The following is a 24324-nucleotide window of genomic DNA, read 5'->3' on the forward strand; positions in this document are numbered from 1 at the left end:
CATTCAAGTCGATTTGATCCAAGGGCTCAAGATTGATGCTCCATCCTATATATCGGCCCCTACCACCCCCATCAGGCATCAAACCTTGATCAAGTCATTTGCGAAGACAAAAACCTAATCATCCTCAGAGCTTCACCATATTCTAGGGCATAGCTAGCTAGGCTAGGTCTAGAGGGAGGCAAGCTTCGCTTGGATTCCTGATCATGTCAAGAGCGTGGCTTGGTATAGCATTTGTACCCCCTCTCTTTTGTATCTCTCATTACTTTTATATGTTTGCTACAATTGTTATGACATTGTTCTTCGTATTAATCATGTTCCTAGCTATCATATTCATCAGTCTACTTTGATTATATGCTTAGTATAGTTAGATTATCGTCATGTTCATGCATAAGTTCGTATAGCAGCTCATTCTTTGGATCTAGGGGTGAGTGGTCGAGATTGTGTAAGCATGGTGCTTATACGTTGTTTACCTAGTGGATACACTCTATATTCCGGGCCATGTGGTAGATCGACAGATGTGACACTCCCGTTGAGTCCTTTGTAGTCCACTCCCCGAATATAGGACAAGTAGGATCTAGTTACGAAGGAAGACAAGCTCTATTCTAAATCTTCCTTATTAATATCCCTTATGTGTAGATATGAAGTTGATCTTAACCATGATTACTAAGTGTAATTGCACTAATTAACAGTATGCTTTGACTTGTAATTAAGAATGACTTAGGAATTATTCCTCTAATATTCTACTTAGCCATGCTAATGCCATAGAAAGGAGCTACTCTGAGTGATCAATGATTAGTTATTACTTGTCATTCATATACATTTATCTCTTGACTTACCCCTGTTGTGAGTAGAAGTTTGGTTATGGTTTATTTCTCTCACCACTTGTATAAGATATCAATATATTCCCACTACCCATCCTTCCCTGTGGTAAAAATATAAATAATGATATTTGGAATACTTCTAGGTGAAGTGCTACAATAGGTATATTATCTATGCGCTTGTAGATTCCTTTCAATTATATATATTCTATCTAGTCACATGAAATACTAAAGTAATTCTTAGTGTCATTCTAGAAGTGGCACTAGGTAGTACCAATAAGCATTTCGGGCAGCATCACAAGGGATGACAACTTAGTAAAAGTGATGCTAAGAAATATCAATTACAATAGGTGACTACTTAAACAAGTGACAAGTTAATAAATACCAACAAGCATTTCTAGTGCCGTTGCCTAGGGAAGGTAGCTAGGCAGTAAGGAAATATTGATAAACTTATACTTATTGATGTGATCGAGATAACCATTGACCTCTTCTCAAACAGGCTTACCCTTGTTCTATCTACTTTTATATCTTATGCGGGGTAATGTATGACCGGTTTTGACCTTCCAACAAACTACATTAAAGATCCAGAAGCATTAATCAGGAGAACTAGAGCCAAACTCAAGAAATTCTCAGCTTTAGAATTCAAACACAACCAGACCAGGCAAAGCTTAACACCAGTTTTTGAAGCCATGGCTGAAAAGACTCTCTGTGAGTTCTCTGCTCCAACTATAGCCAACATCCATACTAGACCAACAGTCAATATGGGAGACAATAGTTTTGAGATCAAGCCAGCTCTCATCAACATGGTGCAAGCCAACCAGGTTTGTGGAAAGGCACATGAAGATGCAAGTGCTCAACGCCAACACTTCCTAGAGATCTATAGCACTTTCACCATCAAGGGAGTATCCAAAGATGCCATACTACTTTGCCTCTTCCTATTCTCACTCTTGGGGAAGGTGAAGCAATGGTTCTACGCCAACAAAGATAGAAATACTACATGGGATAACTGCTCCACTGCCTTCCTAGAGAAGTTATTTCCCACATGCAAGCCCAATGCTCTACGTGGGAGAATTTCAAGCTTTCAATAGTAGCATGATGAATATGTCCCTGAGGCATGGGAACGCTTTCAAGATTATATATGAGAATGTCTTCATCATGGGATGGAGAATTGGCTACTCATACAAACTTTCTACCACGGGTTGGCCAACAGTACCCATGAGAACATGGATGCTGCTGCTGGAGGTGCTTTCCTATCAGTCACAGTCCTAGGTGCAACATCTCTCATAGAGAAGATGGCCTCCAACCAAGGTTGGAATGAAGAACATCTTTAGACTCACAAGAGAGGTGGAGGAATGCATCAACTCAAGGAGGTAGACATGGCGTCTGCCAAGATGGACCTGCTCATGAAGAAGCTCGAAGATCGAGCTAATGAGAAGCAAGAAGTCATGCACATTCATGATTCCCGCATGACATGTGAAGAGTGTGGAAACACTAGGCATTCAGGGAGCAATTGCCTTGAAATACATGAGGATTTTAACTTTGTCAACAACAACTACTTTCATCCTCAACAGAACCAAGGATGGAATCAGCAACAAAGGCCAAACTATCAAGGTAATAATTATAATAATTTCAATAATCAACCACCCTTGAGAGAATTAATTTCTGGCCAAGCTAAAATTATGGATGGCTTATCTAGAAAACTAGCTTCCAATGATAAGATGTTAGAAAACATGAATAATAGAATAGATAGCTTCTCCTCTGCCATTAAGAACCAGCATAGCTTTAATAAAATGATAGAATCACAAATAGCTCAGCTGGCGGCTGTTGTTCCTCTGACCAACAAAGGTAAGATTATGGGGCAACCGGAAGATCTAGAAACTACAAATCTTGTTGATATTCACAATGCAGCATACTACTGTATACAATCATCGACGGAAAGGTTGATAGGTTATTCCTTGCCTAAAAAGAAGAGTGATCCTAGGGAGACCTATCATTCCCATCTCCATTGGACCTCACATTTTCCAAGAAGCTATTATGACATTGGAGCAAGTGTCAACATTATGCCAAAGGTAATCTATGATAAAATTAGTGGAGATACTTTGTTGTACGCAAATATGCGTTTGTAGCTTGCAGATCAGTCCCTCTGCTACCCAAAGGGAGTTCTTGAAGATGACATTGTTTGAGTGGGACAATCATATGTTCCCATAGACTTTGTGGTTTTGGAAACAGGTGAAGATGTAAGGGCACCCATTATCTTGGGCCAACCTTTCCTAAGCACCACAAAAGCCATCATCTACGTGGACAGTGCCAAGATCTGCATCGCAATCAAGGATAAAAAGAAGTTTTGTTTCAAGAATCGTATCTTGCAATCTCCTGGACATCCACAGACGTCGTACCTGTCCGAAGAGATAATAGTGAGCAAGAAGAAAAACAATAGAAGAAGGAAGAACAAAGCCAGGCAGTCACCAGAAGAGTCAGTCAACATGATCAACACACTTCGTTCAGAGTACAACAACCTCCTCGCTTCACCAAATCTTACCAAAAAGGATGATCTAGGCGTACCCATGATCGAGTGTACCATTGGACAAAGAATATTCCACAAGACCTTCTGCGACATTGGATCGGGTGTCAATATAATGTCCAAGGTAACATATGAACACTTACTTGGTGATGAACCTTTGTTCCCTACATATATGCAATTGCAGATGGTGGATCAATCAATCCGATTTCCAGAGGGAATAGCCAAAGATGTCATAGAAAGAATGCATGATCAATATGCTCCTGCTGACTTTATGGTTCTGGACATGGGAGAAGAAGAATATGACACACCCATCATCCTTGGAAGGACATTCCTCAACACCACAAGCGCGATCATCTTCGTTGGATCTGGACAAATCCCCTTCCAATTCCCTAGAGAAAAGGTACGCTGCTATTTCAATAGTTATACCACTTATCAGCAGCCAAAGAAGACCCACACCAGGAGGAAACGCCGATCATCCCAACGCCAGAAGAATCAATCCCAAAATAAAAGATGGGAAGAAGATGAAGAACCTGAAGAAGTTGTGAAAGATGAACCTACTCCGCCAAAGTCAAGTCCACAGACCAAGCAGATGTGGTAGGAAAAGTGACATCATCGGAGTCACCATCACAAGAGGTGCAATTATCAAGGTCTCCATCTCCGAGACCGACTGATGCACCTAAAGAATAAATAAGACTGGAGGTAGTCCTGTCCGGAGAACTTAAAATTCCGAACCCTCACCGGGAGGTAACATCAGTAGGTATCCATATTTACTTTTCCGCATTGCATGAGTTATTTTCACTTTAGCATATTTACTTTTCTGCATCAATTTAGAATTTAGAAAAATAAAGTAAAAATTGTATTATTGCATCATAAAATCATAAGCCCCATGTGAATGATTCCTTGGAGTGTAAAAACCTGCAAGAACTTTCACCGTGGTGGCATAAAAATAGATAAAAATACCATGTATACATACTTTCTTTTCTGCATACCAAAATAAGAAAATCCAAAAAACACTAGACCAACATCCTACTAAAATTTGGCCAATCAAAAATATTTTGAAACCCACTAGAACAACTAATCTCTGAATGGCTGACCGCTAACCCTTTTATCCTAATCTATTCCACGAGTTTTGGTGTTCTTGTTGGCATTTTGCAGGATGATGCACACATGATCAAGAGCAAATTCACCTAGCAATCTTCATCTCATAACAAGGGAGACATCCATAGGCAAATCTGCTCTGGGAAGGATCACTCAACTTCAATGTTCAACCATGACAACATCTAGCTTGGGGGAGGGGCATCCCCCATGTATCAAGATAAGTATTACTTTCCCTTTTATTTCTAAGTTTGCTATATAGTTACTAAAAAAGATACATAACAAACTAAAACAAAATAAAAATATATCTTAGCCAGTTATATATATATATTAGTAATAAGGTGTGATCGTAAAAGTGAGAAAACAAAATAAAAGGTGTGTTTAGTTTTCTTTAAATTTGATTTTTAAGAGCTAAATAAAATGGACTCTGAGGATAATCTCTTGCAATGGAAATGATGAATAGTTGCGCTGTTGTAATTCCTTTCAAGTGCCTAGTTTTCAGCCTTGAATTCTTATGACTTTTTGATAAGACTGGTTTGATATAAAAATTTACTCTGAACTTGAAACTCGTGGGTAGCATATGCTTGATCTAAGTCTAGGTAATTGACGGGTATGATATGAGAAGGTCTGAGCTATTGTTTATCTTATTCCAAGTGATACTAAAGTTCTAAAGATTTATCTTTTGAAAAAACATAAAAATGCTTTATGATGAGTTCTTGTATGACAAAGCTTGAATTCCTACCAGAGCCATATAAGTTATTTAGACTAGTAAAACTTCCACTTATATGCTGCTTGTTTTGTATTGAGTTTAGTCAAACTTTGTTGACCCTTATGAGAGGTTTGTCATGCTCTTAAAATCCAGATCATGTACACACCACCCACATATGCACTACTCCAACACTGGGGGTAGGCGCAAAAGCATGCCATTCTATTTAGATCCACCCAAAAATATTTTACTCCTACACTAGAGGTGAACACAAAAACATGCTTGATAGGTTTTCCATCCACCAAATAAATGCTCCAAGTTCTTGTTGCTATCTCTCTAAAGTTTTGTTGTAGAAAAGAAGCATTAGGATATGCAAAAGTTATTCATAAAAAAGAGAAAGTTGAAAAAAATGGACAAGTGTCTGAGATATTTAAAACAAAGGGTACTCAGATGCCCATCTGAAAAAAAGAAGAGAAAGATGAATATGATAGCCCATGTTTTCTTGTAAAGTTGTTGCTAAGTTTCAAAAGAGAGATATGTTTTCAAGGAGCATAGTAAAATAGGGTTAGCCACCATATATCCACACACATGCACATCTTGATTTGATTGTATGACTTAACTCTCTTTGGATCCGAGGTTTAATTTTACGATATATGTATTGCAAGTATGCTCTTTCAAGCTATTTCCACTCCTATAACTCCACATAAGCCTTAGTTGTAGGAAGAGAAAGGCATAATATCATTATTGCTTTGGTGAGGATCCATAAATACCACATACATTGAGAGACTTGAGATTGTCATACAATGAAATCTCTGAGTTTTATTTTAAAAAATCTATAAAAACTCTGGAATAATGGTTGAGCAAAGAACTTGAGACATAGTGCTTGACTTGATCGTTCTATCTTTCAATTGCTCAAGACCCAAGTGAAGGCTAAGAAGCCCCATGGTTGAAGGTAATATGGGTAAGTTTGAAAGTTGAATCAGTTTATTCAAATCCGGAGGACAATTCTTGTTTGAACGCATGTGTACTTTTGAGGAGTAAAAACATTGAAGCAACTCCTGATCCTTTTGCTGAGTTTAGCATTGCTCAGGGACGAGCAAAGGTTAAGCCTAGGGGAGTTTGTTGACGGTAGTTAACAAACATTATAAACCATCAATATAACATGTATAAGGGCATAAAAGTAATCACCAACAAAGGTTTAGGGGTTTAAACTAACAAATTCCATGAGTTTGGTGAATCTGTATTTTCTGCAGGGTTTATCCAGAAAACCGTCAAGGTGGACCGAGATGTCAGAATTAATTGCGCTTAATTGCGGCATAAACAACTCTAGAAGGTTCTAGAGGATACCAGAAGACACCACACCATGGCAGAGGGCAAGAGGCCGCCAGGTGGGGCCGGCCGGCCCTACCTATAGGCCAGCTGGCCTGTGGGCCCCACCTGTCAGCCCCTCCTTCGAATGTTGGTTCTCCACCGCCTTCTAGGTTGCATCTACACCATACATTCAAGTTAGTTTGATCCGAGGGCTCAGGATTGACGCTCCAGCCTATATATACCAGCCCCTGCCACCCCCTGATGCATCAAACCCTAATCAAGTTATTTGAGAAGACAGAAACCCTAATCATCCTTAGAGCTCCACCATATTCTAGGTCATAGCTAGCTAGGCTAGGTCTAGAGGGAGGCAAGCTTTGCTTGGATTCCTGATCGTGTCAAGAGCGTGGCTTGGTATAGCATTTGTACCCCTCTCTTTTGTATCTCTCATTACTTTTATATGTTTGCTACAATTGTTATGTCATTGTTCTTCATATTAATCATGTTCCTAGTTATTATGTTCATCATCTACTTTGATTATATGCTTAGTATAGTCAAATTATCGTCAAGTTCATGCATATGTGTGTATAGCGCTCATTGTTTGGATCTAGGGGTGAGTGGTGGACATTGTGTAAGCATGGTGCTTATATGTTGTTTACCTACGGATATACCCTATATTCTAGGCCATCTGGTAGATCGCGGATGTGACACTCCCGTTGAGTCCTTTGTAGTCCACTCCCTGTATATAGGACAAGTAGGATCTAGTTACAAAGGAAAACAAGCTCTGTTCTTAATCTTCTATAGTAATATCCCTTATGTGTAGATATGAAGTTGATCTTAACCATGATTACTAAGTGTAATTGCACTAATCAACACATGCTTTGACTTGTAATTAAGAATGTCTTAGGAATTATTCCTCTAATATTCTACTTAGCCATGCTAATGCCATAGAAAGGAGTACTCTGAGTGATCAATGATTAGTTATTAGTTGCCATTCATATACATTTGTCTCTTGACTTACCCCTGTTGTGAGTAGAAGTTTGGTTATGGTTTATTTCTCCATCATGTGTATAAGATATCAATATATTCCCACTGCCCGTCCTTCCTTGTGGTAAAAATATAAACGATACCTAGAATACTCCCGGGTGAAGTGATATAATGGTATATTATCTGTGTGCTTGCAGATTCCTTTCAATTATATATATTCTATCTAGTCACATGAAATACTAAAGTAATTCTTAGTGTCATTCTAAAAGTGGCACTAGGTAGTACCAATAAGCATTTCTGGCCCAATCGCTAGGGATGACAACTTAGTAAAAGTGACGCTAAGAAATGTCAATTACATTAGGTGACTACTTAAACAAGTGACAAGTTAATAAATACCAATAGTAGCCGCTTCGGGTAGGGGTTTTATCTCCTATTATCTCACCTATCGCCTAGCATACTTGTTGTGAGGTATCAATCTGTGTGTCTCAATTGTGTGATTTGGTTAAGTTATAGTAGTAGAGTTAGAAACATAGGAGTGCTATACTCTCTCGTTGTCCTCCCACCTAGCTATACTTGCTAGTTATTTTATTTATCTTTATCTTGGCTTGTTTCATTATCATCCCTTCCTACCTTATTCCGCTTACACCTCTATACTAGTTGATACTAAGTTGTGGTATATAAGGATCTCTCTTTTATTATCATTCCTAGCTACCGCTTTCCCTTGGGATAAAAAATAAATAACAATACCTTGGAATACTCCCAGGTGAAGTGCTACAGCGGTATATTCTGTGCGCTTGCGGAATTATCCAATAGGCATAAGAAATACCAACAAGCATTTCTGGTGTCGTTGCCGGGGAAAGCATCAGCCTAGGAATTTTAATAAATTAGAATCTAGAATTTACCATAAAATTAGTTATCAATTAGTGTAGGGGCTTACCCCTGTGTTTGTTTCTCGTTATTGTGAAGCAAGACAGTGTATGAGCGGTTTCCAATTGCCATGAAATTTCGTTGAAGATCCTGAGCAATTGTTGAGGAATACTAGACGCCATAAACTTCCTCCTCAAAGGTTCATCTTGAACCTAAATCCATTCCAGGAAGGAGGCTCCACACCACCACCTTAGGAAGCTATGGTTCAAAAGTTGATCGTTGACTTCTCGGCCCCGTCAGTCGCTGATGTGGCCATGGGACCCAAATTCTACTTGGGGGATGCCACTTTTGAGCTTAAGCCTACGCTTATCAACATGGTGAAAGCCAACCCATTTTGTGGGAAGCCTCATGGGGATACCAATGCCCACCTTCAACACTTCTTGGAGGTGTGTGGCACCTTCACTATCAAGGGTGTGATAGCAGACGCCATCTGCCTTCGCCTTTTCCCGTTCTTTCTGCTCGGGAAGGCAAAGCAATGGTTCTATGCTAATAAGGATGAAGCCACCACTTGGGAGAAGTGCGCCAATGCATTCCTCAAGAAGTGTTCCCGATGGGCAAGACCAGCGCCCTTTGTGGGAAGATTTCTAGCTTCCAACAACAGTCTGATGAGATGATTCCCAAATCATGGGAGCGTCTCCAAGAGTACATTTGTGCTTGTCCTCATCATGGGATAGAAGATTGGCTCCTAATCCAAGGTTTCTACCATGGGCTGACAAGCGTGGCCTGTAGTCACCTAGATGCTACCGCTGGAGGGGCATTCCTTCAACACTAACTGAAGGATGCCAAGGACCTCATCGAAAAGATGGTGGTCAATCAAGGATGGAATGAAGAAAGCCACCAGCCAAAGAAGAGAAGTAGGCACACTGTTAATGAGGTGGACATGCTCTCTGCCAAGATGGACCTCTTGATGAAGACGATTGAAGAAGGTTCCAAAAAGGAACAAGAGGCCATCCAACTCCACGCCGCCGCATGAGCCGTTGAAGCAGACCCCTAGTGCGAGGTATGTGGCAAAGATGATCATTCGGGCAACAATTGTCCCAAAACAATGGAAGACGTGAACTTCATCAACAACAATAACAATGGGTATCGATCCCAACAACAAGGAGGATGGAATTCACGCCCTTCTACCAAGGTAATGGAGGTAATGGTTACAATAATAATTTCAATAATTCTTACAATAACCAACTTTCTTTGAAAGATCTTGTCTTAGGCCAGTCTAAAATCAATGATAGCATTAATAAAAAGATGATGGCTAATGATAATATACTTGAAAACAATAGTGAGAAAATGGATAGCTTTTCCTCTACCATTAAAAATCAATTGAGTTTTAATAAAATGTCAGAAACACAATTAGCTCAATTAGTGGCCGTTGTCTCGTCCTTCGAGCAAGGTAAGATTCCAAGAAAACCTAAGGATTCAATTAAAACTATTAACATGGTCACAACAAGGTACGGTAAGCCTCTGCTCCGATCAAATTGAGGCTATCTTCTTGATCCTCCCTTCATCACCAAGAAGGAGATCCGGGCCATCCGATGATCGAGTTCTCAATCGGACCATAGACCTTTCACAACACCTTCTGTGACCTTGGATCAGGCATCAACATCATGTCCATGTTAACTTATGATAATTTGCTAGGGGGACCCTTGTCCCCTACATATGTTTGTTTGTTGATGGTGGATCAAACAATCCGGTTCCCAGAGGGACTAGCATGGGACATCCTGGTGAAAGTCCATGATAGCTAAATATCGCTGACTTCCTCATCCTGGACATGGGAGCCAATGAAGATGTTCCCCTCATCCTGGGAAGGTCGTTCCTCTACACCACTAATGCTGTCATTTACATGGGATCAGGCCAGATCCACTTCCAATTCCTAGGATGGAAGGTAAAATGTGCTTTCAATGGTTATAAGGCTAACAAGCAGGTTAAGGCGGTCCATCCCAAAAGGAGGTCTCGCCCAACAGAGCGTCAAGGGAACAAGAAGGATGAACAAGGCAAAAAGGCTGAACAAATTATGGAGGATAAACCCGCCGAACCAAAACCACAACCTAAACCCGAAAAGGTTTGGCAGGAGAAGGAGGTGCACACATCTCGGTCTCCATCTCCAGGACCGACCGAAGCAACCGAAGAATGAACAAGACGGAGAAGTCCTACTCCAAGGACTTAAAACAAGGAGCCCTCACCAGTAGGTAATTCGGTAGTTATCTCATATTTGATTTTCAATTCAAATTTCGCATTTTCATTATGCATCTTCTAATTACATATTTCCTTTCGAATTTTTCATGTCTAATTTCGACCAAACTTAATCCCACACTAAATAAAACCTTGAGTTTAGTTTCCCATCAAAATTTGAGCTAGTGAAGGGACCAAGGAGGGGGTCGGCCGACCCCACCATGGTGCCATCTGCCCCTGTTGCACCTTGGCACACTATTTCTCATTGAGCTTAATCACGGAGGATATCTTAAAAATCTTGGAGGCATCTTTTGTGGGTCGATCGACCTGGGTGTGACTGTTGGCGGTCCTTATTATGCATTTATTATTGACATAGTTCCACTTGTATTGGAAGAATCATGTTTTGTAGGACATATATTCGAATACAAGTGGAAAACAAGACAAAAGGGGCAATTCGGAAGACGTAAAATAGAAATACGCAAAGGAATAAAAGGAGAAAGCCCACCTACACGCCAAACTTGGTCCAAGCACTGATGTGGAAGCCATCCAAGCCTAGCCAAGAGCCTGCCAGAGCAAGGCAGTGGTAAGCAGGCCAGCCTAGGATCCCCCAGTCCAGCCTAGCCCCACCTCGCTCTGGTGGTTGCATGGCAGCATGTTGAGGCGGTATAGGATAGTTTCCTATTTTTCTACTCCCAAAACCAACCTCACTCATGTATAAGTAGGGGGTGGAGCTATCCTAAACACACACACCTCATTTGGGCTCTACACCTCACACCACACATTGTATCTCTTTTATACTTTAGTAGTATTTGTGAGCATGGCAAATCTATGAAGGAGAGCTTGGCTCCATGGAAGAGAGAAATCTTGGTATGAATATTATGAAGAAATCTTCAAAAGTCTTGCTCTCATATTATCAATATAGTTGTGCTATTGAACTAGAGTATAGTCTACATGTTATAATCTTGACATATGAACTAGCTTATAGTCTCTATATTATGAGCTTAACATGTAGAACTTTATGCTTAATCATTCATATGACTTGTATGATTAGTAGTAGAGCTAAGTTGAAGTGGCGGTTCATCATTCCTTTGGGTTTGCCCATGTCCTATGCTTGTCGATCCATAGGGTTGGAGTCCGGGGGGGATATGGGTAGTTTCTTTGTACATGGCTTGGTGCCCGGGTGCACGAGAACCTTTGGATATGATGGTACTCCACAGTTGAGGGGTAGGAGGCAGGTGATGACAGCCCTATCCATCCCTTGTAATCCCCACATTTGGGTATTGTGTAGGAGTCTTAAAGTCTCTTGTGCTTCCTAGCAGACCAATGCTCGGAGATCTCCCCGTCCATCTTACACTTAGGTCTAGCTCTAACCATGTAATTTGTATGATCATCAACTGTTCTTTGCATGGCTATATTAGAACAAGCCTGCTCCACTTAGGAATATTATTTTATTCTTTGTTTCTCTTTTATCCTTGAGGTTGGCCCAAGTGTGTGTCCACTATCCTCAAAATACCATGTTTACCCCTGTTATAAACTTTGGTTCACTATGCAAGCATGTAATCTTGTTCATATCCATTCTAGGCTCTTTGCACCATGCCTTCCTTTGGGAAAATATAAATAATGATACCATGAATACTTCTGGGTGAAATGATACAACGATAGATCCGTGCGCTTACGGATATTGTTTCTGTAATCGTTAAGAACTATCGTGTTGGTGTTCCTTGGCGGCGTTGCTAAGATTTATCCAAATCTTAGTGATGGTGCTAAGAAATACCAATAGAAATTTCTAGTGCCGTTGCCAGAATGGATTCCATCTCTAAACTTGGTAATTGCACTAAGAAATGCCAAGAAGCATTTCTGAAGCCATTGTCGGGGAAGGCATAGGTTAAAAGAATCTAGTAGGACATGATCATGATCATAAGCATGAGTGGTAGCCATAGTTTATGTAGGCTGACTCTGGTTGTTTTCTCCTATTGTGGGTGAAAACAGGGTAGTGTATGACCGGTTACAACCTGTTGGAAAACTACACCAATAATCTAGAGGCACTCCTAAGGAAAAGCTGGTCTCGTGCCGCTTCTTCTTCTACTACACCACCGGCAAGTGAACTAGTCACCCCAGCACCGTCCGCTACTTCACTCATGGCCAAGTCACTCCGCGACTACTCCACCCCCACTGTTACCAATGTGCCCGTTGGGCCCACTGTCAACACGGGCACCAGAAACTTTGAGCTCCAGACTGGCCTCAAAATGATGGTGCAGGCAAACTAATTCTGTGGTTTGCCTAGCGAGGACGCTAGTGTGCACCTTCAGCAGTTCCTTGAGCTGTGCGACACCATTGTCATAAAAGACATCGCACCAGCAAGCATCAGGCTCTGTCTATTTCCCTTCTCCCTCATGGGGAAGGCGAAGCAGTGGTTATACAAGGACAAGGAAGCCGTCAACACGTGGGACAAATGTTCCGCAGCGTTCCTTGTAAAAATTTTCCCTATGGGCAAAACCAATGCCCTGAGAGGGAAATTTTTGAACTTCTAGTAGAATCCCATGGAATCTATCCCCGAGGCGTGGGAGAGGCTGTAGGATTACATCAAAGCATGCCCGCACCACGGGATAGAGAATTGGCTCATGCTCTAGAACTTCTATGAGGGGTTAACACCCATGTCAAGGGGGCACATTGATGCCACTGCTGGAGGAGCCTTTCTTTCCCTCAGCATCGATGGAGCCACGGCTCTCATTGATAAAATGGTGTCCAATCAAAGCTAGGGGAAGAAAGAAAACAACAAAAAGGCATGCATACCATGAAGGAGGCAGATAGGTTTGCCACAAAAATGGATTTACTATTGAAAAGACTGGATGAGCATGCCAAAGAGAAGGAAGCCATGAAGGCCACCATCCAGGCCATGGACTCACATATGACATGTGAGGTCTATGGAGAAGTCAGACATTCGGGGAACGACTACCCCAAAACCTATCAAGACATCACATACATTAACAATGGGTTCTGACAAAATAATAACGGGTGGAACAATCAATCCTACCTGCAAGGAGGTAATTCGAATTTCAACTCCAATTTCAAATCGAATCAACCTTCCTTGAAAGACTTGGTCTTAGGCCAAGCCAAAATAAATGAAAACATCACTAAAAAGTTAATGTTTAATGACAAAATGCTTGAAAACATAAATACCAAAATAGAAGGTCTATCTTTCTTTGTCAAAAATTAGTTGAGCTTTAATAAAATGATAGAAACATAGCTAGCTCAGATTGCTGCTGCTATCCCTGTTAATAATGAAGAGAAAATCCTAGGGCAACCCAAGAATTCCTTCAAAAAAAGTTAACGCGGTGACCACGAGGGGTGGTAAGTCCATTCGTGATCCACCAAACCCTAACAATAAAACAGGAAAAGCACAAGGGCAACAGGTGGAAGGATCTTCTTCATTAACAAAATCACAAAAAGGTCAAGACGCACTGCAAGACTTTGTCGACAGATGCTACTTGCCATTGCCTACACGAAATAGGAAGCAAGCCGTGGATGAGCAATTTGCTCGTTTTGTGGAGATAATAGAGAAGATACACATAAGCTTCCTATTAATGGACGTCTTACATGTACCTTCTTACGTAAAATATATCAAGGACAACATCAACAACAAGCAACCATTGCCATCCACGGAGGTCGTAAAGCTGATAGAAGAGTGTAGCACAACTATACTCAACCATCTATTTGAGAAAAAGAAAGACCATGGGTGCCCCACAATCACATGCTCAATTGGGGCCTAGCGGTTTGATAATGCCTTGTGAGACCTAGGGGCTAGCGTTAGTGTAATGCCTAAGGTCGTCTTTAACAAACTGAACTTTACGCACTTAGCACCAATGCCGATGATGCTCCAGTTGGCTGACTCAATGGTCCGCTATCCGGCAGGGGTTGCTGAAGATATCTCAGTGAAAATCCAGGGATACTTCATCCCTGTCGACTTCATAGTACTCGACATGGAGACAACCTAAGAGTCGCTCCTCATCCTTGGGTGACCCTTCTTAAGCACCGCAGGTGCACAAATTGATGTTGGAGCCGAAGAGATCCGCTTCAATATCAATGGCAAATAAGAAAAGTTCGACTTTCGGCTAGGTAGGAGCAATGCTCCATGATAAGAATCAAGTACGGGCCAAATCCACAAGGCATAAAGGAGGTTTGATACAACCTCAACTGGTAGATAGCCTCGTCAAGAAAAACAAAGAAAACAAAAAGAGGCCGGAGCAGAAAAAATAACAACCCAAAACAAAAAAAAGAAACTCCAAAGGTTGTTCCCACACCACCAAGGAAGAAAACTAGGTGGAAACAAAAGGAGGAAGCTCCAAAGTCCACCACCACACCACCAAAGAAAGTCAATATGTTGTGGTGAGTAAAAGTATTGGCACCTACATCCGCTTCTCCTGGAACAGATATCCCTTCATCAAGCAAGAAGTAAAAGGAGAAGAGTCCTGCTCATTGGACTTTAAACGGTGAGCCATTGCCGAAGGTAAATCAGTAGTTATCGTATTATCTTCTATAAAAACTTAGAATTCCTAGATAATAAATAGTTTTGCATTAATCATTCTAAAAATATATAAATAATAAGTAGCTCACCTTTTCATAAATCTTCACTTGAATAAACCTTATTTTTCCCTCCATACTCTAAACAAGTAAGTTTTGTTTTGAAGTATGGTTAGTGTACGATCATACCTTTATAGTCTTTTCAAATTAAGCATGGTGCCTAGGTTGATTAGCTTACCTTGATCAAATTAAACATGATGTCCAGTTTGAACCAAAGCCACTTAGTATAGACATGGATGGAATAAACAAAGGTATAAACCTAAAAATATAATAAATAAAACAAATAACTTACCTCGAAGGCGTCACCAAGCAAACTTTGTAAGACTTTACCTTATTTAATATATTACTATTTCTCTACTTTACTTAGTCTTTACTTTGTGCAATATTATACTAGTTATAGTATTGTTGTAGCTTATCTGGTAATAGAGTTGTTATACACTAGATTGTGATCCTGGAAACACACCTATATTGCAATCATCGCCTGTCACAGGGTGCTCTAGTTGGCCTCGTAATTACAGCTAGAGTAGTGAGAGAAGGTGTAAGCATGGTGCTTATACACGATCTTACCTTTGGTTACCGCTTGTTGCACAGATTGTTTGTGGTAACTAGAAGGTGGTGACAACCTTGTCTAGCCTTTGTAGTCCACCACGTGTTGTAGACAAGTTCTTAAAAGGTAGGGCACCAGTAACAAGGTAGCCGCTTCGGGTAGGGGTTTCATCTCCTATTGTCTCGCCTATCGCCTATCATACTATTGTGAGGTATCAATCTGTGTCTCAATTGTGTGATTTGGTTAAGTTACAAGAGTAGAGTTAGAAACATAGGAGTCATATACTCTCTCGTTGTCCTCTCACCTAGTTATACTTACTAATTATCTTATTTATCTTTATCTTGGCTTGTTTCATCATCATCCCTTCCTACCATATTCCATTTACCCCCTTATACTAGTTGATACTAAGTTGTGGTATATAAGGATCTCTCTTTTATTATCATTCCTAGCTACCGCTTTCCCTTGGGATAAAAATAAATAACGATACCATGGAATACCCCGGGTGAAGTGCTACAACGGTATATTCTGTGCGCTTGCGGAATTATCCAATAGACATAAAAAATACCAACATATACCAAGTAAGCATGTATCATTAGGACAAATATTTATTTTAATATCTTATGAAGCATGAACAAAATGTTCATTTAACAAAACCACATAGCAATAACACTAACAATTCACATTAATTTATATTAATACTTCATGGTAATAAATTACATAAGTAGTTATTTTAAATAAGTTTCTACATTTTGAATGAAACATTATGGCATATAAATATTATTAATTTACTTTAAGCACTGTATGATATATAAAACAATACTACAAGCATATAATCATGTGATATAACAAATTCAACACGTACCGTGCTGAGGTGCAAGCTGAGTTTCAACTTAAAATGTGGAATGTAATACTACTAGGACCAAAACTCTTTGTAATAATAAAATAAAATTTGAATAAAAGATAAAAAAACACTAGAGTTTGTAACATGTGAAAAAATTTGCAACCACTCCATTAAAAGTTGAAGCTAAACTACAAATTCATGAAGCCACACAAAGGAATGTCAAGAGTTTATATATCTTAGGTTTAGGTTTCAACTAAATACATATCATGCAAGAAAAGATAAATACTATGAATTCTAACTAGTAGAGATCCCCAATGGAGATCCTAGAAAATCTCCCAAAAATCAGAAACATCTGACCATTAATTCCGTATAACCTAAACACCATTGACAATAATAGCTATTAAATCTATTCTATTTTCTAAACAATTATCCACCTGAACTCTTGTGTAAAACAACATAAAGTCTATGTTTAAACTACCCACCTATGCCATTAAGAAATATGATCTAAAGTAGACCTAAATTTGCATCTAATTGCCCATGTCCTCCTCTCCTATTATGATAGATAATTTACGTATACCAATTTTCATCTCATTATTAGAAAAATTAAATATCCCCTCACATCTACATCCAAATTGTCAACATCTTCTATTAATTAAAAAAAATTAAATAACCATATATGCATATATATGTTTCTACACTACTCACTTCTATCAATACTAATATATTAAGATTTGATTAAAGTAAGCATACACGTCGTGCTAGCATGCATGAACGATAAATATATATGTTATGTTTCATCACATATTATTTTGTTAAAAACTCATATACTAATGATACTAACAAGTTGTTTAAAACCATAATAGTAACTATGACATATAATTTATATAGGTTGTTACTTTAGATATATTTATACATTTTAACTTAAATATTTGACACGTCTATATATATTGATAACATAGCTATAACTGTACATATAATTCCTTTATAGGAAAGTTCAATTATCTTGAGAAGTATGTGAGGCCAGATGGCTACATTTTCTTATCCCTTTAACATTACTTTGAAGTAAAAAGTCAACCATTATAAGGCTTATTAAGTATTAAAATTCTATCAAAATTAACACTGCTAACCCCGTCCGAGATTTGACTTCAAGTTTTATCACTTATGTTAAGTGATATGGTGCATGTTTCAAATGATGAGTATGATTGCTTATGGTATTGCAGTATTTGAATGTACTCTCACTGCTACAAAAACTATTTTGCGAGGTGGTGTCCTTTTATTAACCGAGGCAGTCATAAAATCCAACCATCTCGTAAAATGCTAGGGGATTTTTGGAGACGGGCTTTTTTTTACCGAGGTGATCACAATTAACTGCCTCATAAAATTGATTTACTGAGACAGAAAAATAAGTGCCTCCTAAAATAGATTTACGACGCCTCTAAAAATGGATGCATTTTCGGAGGCAGGCCTCCTCTTAAGAGGCCAAGGTCGCAGCCAAACAAAGGCTTGGCCCAGTTCGGCCCGATAGCGCACCTCAAATATAAATACGACACTTAGGGTTTGTGTGGTTCTCACCTCTCTCTTTAGCACTCTCTCCCTCACACACGGTGATGGCGGTTGAGCACACTCTCTCCCTCCCTCCTCCCCTCCCTGAGCACCCTCTCCCTCCCTCACACACCGCGTTGGCACTTTCTCCCTCCCTCCCTGAGCACTCTCTCCCTTCCTCCCTAAGCATCGTGCTAGAGTCTGGCGTCGGTGGCCTCCAAGTCGAGCTCCTCCTCTGGCGGGGCTGAGCATGAGGCACTTCCCAGCGCGGTTGAGGGTGCATCAATGGCTCGAGTGTGACCTACTCCGGTGCGGGTGAGAGCAACGCCAAAAACTAGCCCGACCTGTTCCTACACGACGGCTCCGGCGGGCCCCAGCTCCGGCGTCGGCGGTTCCCTTCTCCCTCCACGCCAGATCTGGTGGACGGTGGTCTTGGTGAGCGGCAGCGGCGCACATGCAGATCTGGCAGCAGTGGCATTGGACTTGGCGGGCCCGTCGATGGGCTCAGCGGGCTCGGCCAAGGGGTTTTTTATTTGATTTACCGAGGCGGGCATTTGAATCGCCTCGGAAAAGATCGATTTACTGTGACCCCTTTGAACCGAGGCGGTTGTGATGCCCGCCTCGGTTAATCCATTTTGCTCGCCTCCAAAAAAAACATTTTGTATTAGTGTCTACGACATAAAATTCTTGTTTAAGAAGTAAAATAAGAGAGTTAATAAAAGATATAATAAGCACAAGAGTTTGAAATTAACTTGAGCATATAAAGAATATGTAGCAATCAATAAGAATAAAATTTACAAAATTAAAATTCAGCTTCGTGACTTCGTAGTTAATGATACGGTTTCAAACTAATTACAGAAAACAATACAAAAGGTGCCATGCAAAGAAAAATATCAATATGAATGAAAAAATGTATAGGTCAGCCCCTTGCAAAAAAAATTATTAATAAGTTTATGATAACCGGATATAGACTAAGAATATCTATGTTCATTATGTTAAAAAATAAACAAAGAAAAAAACATACAATTTCATATAAATAATTCTTTATTCGTCATAAGTATTAAACAGTAAATAATACTTATATATATCTCCTAAAATTTTAGCTTCGAGAGCACGGTTTCATGGACTAGTATATAAAATAGAAACATATAGAAAAAGAACAGCGAACGGGAGAACAAGGAGTTGGTGTGGTGTTACGTAACCCTGTGAGTTGAGCGGATATGCCCGCGTTTGTGATGATTTTACAATGACAAGGTCCTGTTGACCTGTGAGCCTGTGACAATAATGCATTATTATTATATGTGTGTGTTTGAGATGCCCAGAGCCTATATAAATAGGAGGTTTTAACAGATTCTTCCAACAGCAATTGTAACAGTAGGCCAGTGCTATGGGTTCGATCTTGACCAAGGTCGACGAGGCTGTCAATGCCGTCAGTCCCCTCGGCGCCGTGACACGCTTGCAGGAAGTCGGCAGAGAGGAGGCGGCGCTGCTCTCGTCGTCAGGCGACTCGTTCCCAGGGTCGGGACACCGGCCGGAGAACCGCAAGACGTGGATGGAAGGCCTTGGACCCAACAACGTGCGTGTGCACCAGGTGGTGTGGCCGGGCACACACGACTCGGCTACCAACGGCATCGGCATCGACCTCATCACCCGGCCCTTCGCGCAGTGCCAGACGCTGTCCGTCTACGAGCAGCTCGCCACGGGGTGCCGGGTCCTCGACGTGCGCGTCCAGGAGGACCGCCGCGTCTGCCACGGGATCGTCACTCGTCGACGTCGTGCTGGACGACGTCAAGAGGTTCCTGGCCGAGACAAACTCGGAGATCATCATCCTCGAGATGCGCACCGAGTTTGGCAAGCAAGACCCGGCGGGGTTCGATCAGTTCCTCGTCGACAGGCTCGGCGACCACCTGATCTGGCAGGACGACCAAGTGTTCAACAAGACCATCGCCGAGCTGCTCCCCAGGCGGGTCATCTGCGTGTGGAAACCGAGCCAGTCGCCGGCTCCCAACCCCGGCGGCCTCCTGTGGAGCGCAGGGTACCTCAGGGACGACTGGATCGACACGGACATGCCCAAGACCAAGTTCGACAGCAACCTCAGCTCGCTGAGCCGGCAGCCTCCGGTGTCCGGGAGGAAGTGGTACCGGGTGGAGAACACGGCAACGCCTAAGGGCGACAACGTGTACGTGTCCTCGGCTGTTGAGCCGGTGACGCGGCGGATCCACAGGTTCGCGCGGCTCTTCATCTCCCAGGTGTTTGCCAAGGGCCATGGCGACAAGCTGCAGGTCTTGTCCACGGACTTCATCGACGAGGACTTCGTCGACGCCTGCGTCGGCGTGACTTGGTCGCGTCTTGCTTGATGCTGCCCGTGGAGCATAGCTACGTACTCTATGCATGGCGTGTTTTAATTGTCACATAATTAACCTTCCATTAATTGTGGCTTGTGCCGTGTGGGTCATCGTCATTTGTTACTTACGTCATGCATGTTTGTAGTTTTGATTTGGAGTGCACACGACCAAACAGTTGTTGGTCGATTGTCCGTGCCGTGTGTCGTGTACTTAGTGACCTGTGTGCATGCATGTTTCTGAGGTCACACGCACGCCTTGAATATGGATATCTCCACACATGTTTGTTGCTTTTGTACGTCAAATAAGACTATAAGAATGAAAACCCTGAAAATTAAGCTGCGGAGTTGCTTGGAGCAGCACAAAAGAAATTTTGTCTTGTGTTGTGTTGTTCGTCTTATTTTACCTTGGCCATTCTTTGATTAACTTGTGATCACGTTAGTTAGGTTGCTTATTGCGGTGGAACATGTTTGTTCCGGGTTAACTCCTTGAATTAACCCCGGTGTTTGCATTTTTCTAGATTTATTTACTCCAGAGGTTCACTGACAATGTTTTTAGTGCAAAGCTCTATTTGGATCTCATGATCTAAAGTTTAGCCAGACTATTTAATCTCTTAAGGATCCAATCAGGGGGTCTAAAGTGATATCTAAAGTTTAGATCATCTCGTAAAACTTTAGAGCACACAAGTGAGCTAAAATGATCTAAAATTTTAGTTCTTAACTTTATTCAACTAAACTTTGGACCCAAGAATACAAATAGGCTACTCTCTCTGTACATTCTATAAATTTTAAGACAAAATAAGAGAGAACATAAAAGACGTATGTGGCCTCATTTTATTTTATAATCAGACGATACCATCCACGTTATTAATGGTGATCGGTTGATAAATAGAAAGTATTTAAAACAAAACTGATTTTTGTCTTCTAGAATCCTTTATATTTAAGGATAAATTTTGAATGTTAGAATCACTGTATTACAGGATAGAGGGAGTATGACGCTAATTGTTTGGAACAGTCCTTAGAAAGCGCGGTTAAATAAACTGGTTTGATCAAGTTTCTGTTTTCGAAGTTAGATGTTGTAGGAGAATCATTATAAAGAAAACTGCAAAAAAAAATACCGCTTAGTTTCTAGTTTCAGTTTAATTTAATCATAAATAGACTATAAGCTATACTAGAGATGTTCTATATCATTTTGCTAGTGGAGCGTCTGTGGCACAAATATCAGGTAGTGTTTGGTTGGAACTTGGAAGACAAGATGGAGTAGAATGATCTTGTATCTGTGTTTGTCGGATGGGAAAAAATTGAGGACTGTCTGTACACAAACATCGTGCAGCCCTGGGGCTGATTCACCATGTGTGGATGAAAATATACCCTGATTGACCATGCGGATTTCACGAACCATAGCCTCTCCATGCGAAGTCTTTGTTCCTCCACGTACATACCGTAGTCCACGTGTCCTGGATCAGCCGCAGGTCCGTATGGGGTTCGCGTCAGGATGGCCCGTATCTGATTTTTTTCATGACGGAGGGGATGGTTTCATTTCTGGTTTTGTCTAGAGAAATAGAACCATCCCTATCCAGTGTTTGGTTTGATGACATTCAAAAATAGGATGGGACTATGACAATATGTCAATATTTTTTCTCTCCTTTTCTTCTCCATACACCCGCTCACAGAACTCCGAGCTCGGCCCCACCACCACCGGCACCTGCGAGCTCAGGCCGCCCTTGGCCTCGCACTTGCCAGCTCGGCCCCCGGCCCCCACTGCCCTTGGTCCTAGACGCGGATGATAGTACTGAAAGCACTTCTAGGCGTAGATCAGTGGGTAAAACCTAGCTTAATGGGAGATTTGGTGATGTACTTCACCATGCGCAGTCACCGTCACGGCGCCACCGCGACATGGCCACTGGAGTCGTAGTAGTAGGGGAAGCAGAGACACGCCCGCTAGATCGTCGTAGGTAGCAGTAATACGGGCACGGTGCTACTGGCGGCGGCGAAGGCGATGGCGCTTCCCATCGCTTACAACTTCCCCTTCTAGATCGGATTGGGGTTAGGACATCACGGTGGGACGCTGGCGGCTACAGTGAACCTCTTGTTGTGTGCCCCAGCCCCACCGTCCTTTTATGGTGCTGCGCGACGGAGGCCCATCAGTTAGTAGAAAGGCTGAGTGCTCCCGATCAGGACGCGGATCAAGGGTCCAATTGGCCGTTGGGTCAATTGGTGGAGATCAACCTAACATTCTTCCCCTTGATCTCACCTTATGACTTACACTTAGCTTTCTTTTTTTCCATTCTATCACAGATCATTGCATAGAGCGTGTCTCATCGTCACGGTCAGTTGTCATTAGATTTAACAGCTACGATGTACCTCTCTATTTTCAAACAGATACACAACTAGGCCCTTAGTATCCAGAAATCATCGGCTTTCTCGTAAGCCCATGTCGACTGTGTGTTCTCTGAACGCACTGGGTGGTAAGCCTTTGGTAAGCGGATCCGCAAGTACTTATTTGGTACTTATGTGCTCAATGCTTTCAAAATGATTCTGAATTTTTTTCTTTACAACATATAACTTAGTGTCAATGTGTTTGGCAGCACACTTGACCTATTGTCTTAGAAGTTAATTTACTTTAAATGGTTATTGTTGTTGTCTACCATTATTAAATCCGGGTACAAATTCCCTTAACCTCTTTTTGCCTGTTCCTTAAGCCTCATGTCAAGCTATACTATGGTATGCATCACTGATGACACCATAACTATTTCTTTGGAGTTTTTCCACAATAATACTCTAACTGCGAGTGTTAGCAACTACTGTGGATTTCACTACACATCTCGCCATGACTTAACAATTATACCCACAACTATTTGAGAGTACTTATTCTTTCTTACTCAGCATGAGGCCTATAATACTTTGCAAAATTGCAAGACATTCTCAACTCCATTCCAGTGATCTATATCTGAACTGGACTTCTGCCAAAATATCCTGGATACAACTACGTTAGGGTAAGTTCTTGCTTGTACTTGTACACACATCAAGCTTCCAACAGCTGAAGCATATGGAACCATATTCATTTGATCGATCTCATATCGATTTCTGGAACACTTAAAGCTCCCAAATCTATTACCCTTGACTATAGGAGCAGGCGTAGGTTTACTCGCATGCATACTTTACTTCTTTAGAATCTTTTCTAAGTATGCCTTTGCGATAGTCCTAATACCCCATTTTCTTCTATCTCGGTGAATTTCGATTCCTAGAACCAATGATGCTTCACCAAGATCATTCACATTAAAACTTGAGGACAAAACTTCTTCTTCTCCAATGATAGATTAACATCACTACTAATGAATAGAATGTCAGGATATGGAAAATGAATTTTCCATTCTTGATCCTCGCATAAACGCTATTGTTCTTCTTATTTTCTGTAAAACCCAAACTTTCTTATCATTTCATCGACTTCAAATACTATTGTCTAGAGACTTACTTTTAACCCATAAATGAATTTCTACAGGCGGCATCCCTTATGTTCTTTTCTTCCATGACAAAAACCTTTTGGGTTATGCCATGTAAATGTTTTCATATAAATCCCCATTGAGGAATGTCGTCTTTACATCCATCTGATGTATTTCTAAATCGTAATGCGCCATGAACACCATTATGATTCTAAAAGAATCCTTGCATGAGACTAGAGAGAAAACTCTCATTGTAATCTTTTCTTCTCTTTGCGTAAAGCATATTGCTACAAGTCGTGCTTTATATCGTTTTTACAGTCCCTTTAGAGTCATATTTTATCTTGTAGACCCATTAACAGCCTACTATTTTGGCTCCATTAGGAATTACTTCTAAGTCCCAAACATTGTTGGTATTCATCAAATTCATATCAACTTTTATAGCTTCTTGCCATTTAAACGAGTAAACGCTTCTCATGGCTTCTTCAAGTGAGGTGGGAT

The 24324-nt window shown here is 41.0% G+C and overlaps 1 protein-coding gene and 3 non-coding genes across 4 annotated transcripts; 1 reads left to right on the forward strand and 3 right to left on the reverse strand.

The window, feature by feature from the left end:
- Positions 1–1871: 1871 nt before the first annotated feature.
- On the reverse strand, positions 1872–1980 carry LOC136506370 (small nucleolar RNA R71). Its single transcript, XR_010771579.1, has one exon. It is a non-coding gene; the product is annotated as a small nucleolar RNA R71 (small nucleolar RNA).
- Positions 1981–8927: 6947 nt separating this feature from the next.
- On the reverse strand, positions 8928–9034 carry LOC136506363 (small nucleolar RNA R71). Its single transcript, XR_010771572.1, has one exon. It is a non-coding gene; the product is annotated as a small nucleolar RNA R71 (small nucleolar RNA).
- Positions 9035–13032: 3998 nt separating this feature from the next.
- LOC136506255 (small nucleolar RNA R71) lies at positions 13033–13139 on the reverse strand. Its single transcript, XR_010771479.1, has one exon. It is a non-coding gene; the product is annotated as a small nucleolar RNA R71 (small nucleolar RNA).
- Positions 13140–19429: 6290 nt separating this feature from the next.
- LOC136503312 (uncharacterized) lies at positions 19430–20399 on the forward strand. Its single transcript, XM_066498436.1, is given in 2 exon segments — positions 19430–19806; positions 19808–20399. Coding segments are annotated over 2 exon segments (969 nt in total).
- Positions 20400–24324: the final 3925 nt, after the last annotated feature.

This window comes from Miscanthus floridulus, chromosome 14 (genome assembly GCF_019320115.1).
Source record: "Miscanthus floridulus cultivar M001 chromosome 14, ASM1932011v1, whole genome shotgun sequence".
Lineage (NCBI taxonomy): Eukaryota > Viridiplantae > Streptophyta > Magnoliopsida > Poales > Poaceae > Miscanthus > Miscanthus floridulus.